Raw genomic sequence first — 4960 nt, 5'->3', positions numbered from 1 at the left:
GCCGGAAACGCGGGGAGACCTGGGAGCCGGCAGGAGGGGGAGAACCACTTCCGGGAGCGAACACTGCATGTGGCGAGCGCCTCCTGCCGGCATATTCATCTCACTGCATGTACTTCTAGTAGACTACAGCTCTTATTTGTTATTATTAATATTATTATTATTATTTTCTATTAATATTATTATTATTATTAATAATTATATTAACAGGAGTTATATAGCGCTAACATATTACACAGCGCTGTACATTAAATAGAGGTATTTCTGTCTTTTACTAGTTTATTATTATTAATACTATTATTATTAATATTATTAATATACTGGATTTATATAGCGCCAACATATTGCACAGCGCTCCACATTAAATAGAGGTATTTCTGTCTTTTACTAGTTTATTATTATTAATAATATTATTATTATTATTATTATTAATAATATACTGGATTTATAAAGGGGCAACATATCACGCAGCGCTGTACATTAAATAGGGGTATTTCACTCTTTTACTAGTTTATTATTATTATTACTATTAATATTATTTTTATTAGAAAGCAGGATTTATAAAGGCCAACATGTTACGCAGCGCTGTACATTAAATAGAGATATTTCTGTCTTTTACTAGTTTATTATTATTATTATTATTATTAATAATATTAAACAGGATTTATATAGCACCAACATATTATGCAGCGCTGTACAATAAATAGGAGTTACAATTGACAGACAGTGACACAGGAGGAGATGACCCTGCCTAGAAGAGCTTACAATCTAGTAGGTGGGGGAAGTAACACACAATAGGAGGGGAGATATGTAGAGATGGGTTTTGAGTTTTCTTTTGAATGAGCAGAAGGTAGGAGCAATCCGAATAGGACAAGGAAGACCATTCCAAGGAGTTGGGGCAGCTCTAGAAAAGTCTTGGAACCGTGCGTGTGATGAGGTTATGAGTGAGGAAGTCATTAGTAGGTCATTGGAGGAGCGGAGAGAGCGGCAGGGGGAGTATTTTTCTATCAGGTCAGAACAGTGGGAGGGACAAGAACTGTGTAAGGATTTGAAGGCAAAGCACAGGAGCTTGAATTTCATTCTAAGGTGAAATGGAAGCCAATGGAGAGAACTACAAAGAGATGCAGCAGAGGAGGAGCGGTGGGAAGGATGGATGAGTCTGGCTGCAGCATTCATAATAGATTGTAGAAGAGAGTAGTTTATGTGAATAAAATCAGACAAGTGTAAAATAATGATATTTAGGCTGGGCCTACACGGACTGTTAACCCAGCGTAAAAGCGGAGGCTTTTAAAAGTCTATGTTTGAAATTCAGGCATTGTAAAGCTTGTCTTTTAGCCTCTGGAATGCGTCAATGCTATATTTTACCACTTTTTTACCAGTATTATATTTTCAAACATTTATAAACGCGGTAAAATGCCCCTATTGAATTCAATTGATGCGTTTACCCGCGTTAGGCTTAGTCTACACCAGGGGTGTCCAAACTTTTTTCAAAGAGGGCCAGATTGGATGAAGTGAACATGCCGGAGGGCCGAACATTTTTCCGAACATTCTTTGAACAATTACAATTAAATGCAAATGAATTATTTTATGCCAAGTTAATTGCAAATGACATGCTTTTCATTTCATAACATTAAGATCAACTGACAGCTGAGTTTTCACAATGTATTTGAAATAAATTTTAAAAAAACTTACCTGCACTAATGTGAAGGGTGAAACTGAGATCTGTACTGCAGCAAATAGGCTCGGTCTGGTACAAAGGCAGTGGTTTTGATGCGCAAAATGTCACGCAGATGAGAGTCACTTAGTCTTGTCCTCACACGGTTTTTGTTAAAGTTCATAGCAGAGAATGTCTTCTCACACAAATATGTTGAGCCAAACAAGCTCAGCATTTTCTTAGCCAATGTCCGAATCTCCTGAAACCTGCCCTTATCCAGTTGGCGGTAAAAGTTCACAAGAGAGAGCTGTTGGTAACGACTGCGTAACTCGCTGTCACAATGCAGCTCAAGCTGCAGCTGATCTGGAGCATCATCGGGGTCAACAGAGAATGGAGAGGAGAAAAGGCTGATCTCCTTTTCAATAGCTGCAAAATCTTGAAAGCGCCGTTTAAACTCTCCAGCCAGAGATGCGATGTCTGCTGCATACCTGCTCATTTGCACACTGATATTGTCCTGTGAAAAACTGTTCATTATTTCCTGCAATGCTGGGAAATGTATGGTATTGGGCTGTGTTTGTGACAAATGCCTTTGGAAAAGTTGCAGCTTTGTTCCAAAGGCCTTGAGGTGTGAATAAAGCTGGTTCACTGCTGCATCTTTTCCCTGAAGACTCGTGTTTAGTACATTCAGATGCTTTGTTATGTCAACTAGAAACCCCAAATCAGCCAGCCAAATAGCATCAGATAGTTCTCGCATCGGTTGTCCCTTTGTTTCCAAGAATTCTTTGATTTCCTTTCTGAGAGAGTAGAAACGCTGCAGCGCAGACCCTTGACTGAGCCATCTTACATCGTTGTGATATAAAACATCTTCATATTCAGCCTGGATGTCCAGTAGAAACTGTTTAAACTGACGGTGGCACGGAGCTTTAGCGCGAATAAAATTACCAGTCTTTACAACCGGTTTCATAACATGATCATATTTGAGATATTTAGCACAGAGAACTTGTTGATGAATGATACAATGGAGTTTAATAGCTTCACCTCCTTCAATAACCTTGTTACAGATTAGGGTTGATAAGCCACTTCGTTCACCAGCCATAGCAGGTGCCCCATCAGTAATAATCCCAGTAACTTTGTTCCAGGGCAGTTTCATGTCATCTATTGCGGAACTAACAGCAACAAGTGACAGTCTTCTGTCACTCACAACGCGCCGCCCTCAAGCAGAAGACTGTCTGCCACAGGAGGGAGGGCGGTAGGAGGGCCGCATCGGAAGCCCTATCCTGACGTCACCGCCCTCCCTCCTGTGGCAGACAGTCTTCTGCTTGCCGCCCTCAATCAAAAGGGAGGGCCGTGGGAGGGCTGCATTTACACAGAGCAGGGAGGGCTGTTAGAGGGCCATATTAAACCGCCCCGCGGGCCGCAAATGGCCTACGGGCCGGACTTTGGACATGCCTGGTCTACACGGACGTTTTCCCCAGCCTAAAAAGCCCATGTTTGAAATTCCCATGCATTCCAATAGGGTAATCTACACCAGAACGTTTCCTTGAGGCACATTTATGGTCAATATCTATAACGCTGCTTGCAATGTTTAAAAAATTGAAATGCGGGGTTAACGCAGGAAAATGCAGTAAAGCGCGGCATAGACATTTTCCTGGTAAGCTTTAAAACACTAATAAAAGTGCACAAAAAGGCAAATAAACACAGTAGGAACATTTACATTCGTTTTCAAAACATTTGTGTAGACTCTAGGTTTTAACTCCACATTTTAATTTTTAAAACGTTGCAAGGAGTGTTATCTATAACGCATAACACTTGCCTCAAGGAAATGCCCTGGTTTAGATTAGTCTATTGAAATGCATGGGAATTTCAAACATGGGTTTTTAAAGCCTCAGGTTAAATGTTTTGTGCAGACTAAGCCTAAAACTTTTCAAAATTGATGCCTAAAATGGAATTTGCACAAAAAAAAAAAACTTACATTTAGTGGTAAAAGGTCCTCAATCCCTCCATAAAAAAAGCACAGCGTGTCCCACGCTGTCCCAGCTTTCTTCTTTTTTCCAGCACAGACAGCAGGCGCAGCCATCTTCCTTTATTTTTCTTCCTGGTGCCTCTCATATCACCTGATCTTTACTTCCTGCAAAAGTGAAAAAATGTGTGGATTTCAATGCACATGCAATTTTTTCACTTTCTAGAAATGTGACGCATGCCTGATCTTGGCATGTGCAGAAAGTGCAGAGGTCTTCCCCACATAATAATAAAAAATTCCTACCCTTGATAATTCTCCCCAATAATCATTATATATATATTTTTTACAAATAATGACAAAACCTTTCCATTTTTACAATTGTAGCGCACTGTAGCTTTAAAGTGTCTGCTCCAGCCCAACCTAATGACACCCAGACTCCCAGTGACAACTGATGGTTTAACTGGCACGACCTGATAATATATGAAATAGCTGAACATGGGGGGTCTGGCTCCAAGAAATGCTAACTGGCTAGCTCGGTAATTCCAATGCTAACCACAGCCCAATAGAGCACTCTTGTACACCTAGAAAACAGGGTTTACCAGCCAGAAGTTTCATGATTCAACATGTTGGGGGGCTCTTTGGATAGTAGCAGAGCTTAGTGAGTTCTTGTGCTCTGGCTGAAGCAGGTTACAGGTCCTCTTTATGGTCGAGTCTACTATTCCACGCACCAGAATTGGAGTTCTATTAAGCAGCTTTAAGCAAAGTTCCGCCTAACCAGTCATGTAAAGGTTAAGGCAGAAAGAGAAGGGTGTGGGTTATGGTGGGATGATCATTAGGGGTGGAGAGATGTTGGAGGAGGTAAAAACACCTGAGCAGAAAGAGGGGGCATTGGTAGTTGGCATAGCTAGAGTGAGCTTTCCGCCTGCCCGCCCTGAACTGGATAGTTTGTCTGTTAGTTTTGTTGGGTTGGAGCAGCAGGGGTCTGGGGAAGGCAACTGTTTTTTTGGCAACTGTTGGACAATGAGGAACTTGGTGTAGATTTGATGTCTGAACCCAAGGCAAGGGGGTGCGCCTGAGGGCCAAAAATATCAATCCGTTGGTCTTCAGTGGCATGTTGGTTTTTGTTGGGTTGTGCCTTCCCGGCTCTGCAACCTGTCAGGGTGTTTCGGGGTATTTTAAGTTAAGAGAAAATAAGGTTGTTAAAAAATGTTTATATTGTAACCAAGTTTTTATAAATATTTGTTATTTATACATATTTATGTTTGTAATGTTTTAAAAAAAATGTTGTTAATAAATGGGTGACCCCAGCCAATTTGTTCCAAACACAGTTGTTTGTAATATTTGAAGGT

General features: G+C 40.8%; 1 protein-coding gene across 1 annotated transcript; it reads right to left on the bottom strand.

Moving 5' to 3' along the window:
* Positions 1-1694: 1694 nt before the first annotated feature.
* Positions 1695-2801, bottom strand: LOC140335683 (general transcription factor II-I repeat domain-containing protein 2A-like). The gene has a single exon (XM_072418548.1). The coding sequence runs from the start codon at positions 2799-2801 to the stop codon at positions 1695-1697; it is 1107 nt and encodes a 368-aa protein (XP_072274649.1).
* Between the last annotated feature and the right edge of the window lie 2159 nt (positions 2802-4960).

Source organism: Pyxicephalus adspersus, chromosome 1, assembly GCF_032062135.1.
Source record: "Pyxicephalus adspersus chromosome 1, UCB_Pads_2.0, whole genome shotgun sequence".
NCBI classification, from domain to species: domain Eukaryota; kingdom Metazoa; phylum Chordata; class Amphibia; order Anura; family Pyxicephalidae; genus Pyxicephalus; species Pyxicephalus adspersus.
Note: the sequence above shows the minus strand (reverse complement) of the source record. Positions and strands in the feature narration are given on the sequence as shown.

Coding starts and splice junctions, on each gene's coding strand:
- LOC140335683 (XM_072418548.1), bottom strand. CDS start 2,801: ATGAAACTGCCCTGGAACAAAGTTACTGGGATTATTACTGATGGGGCA.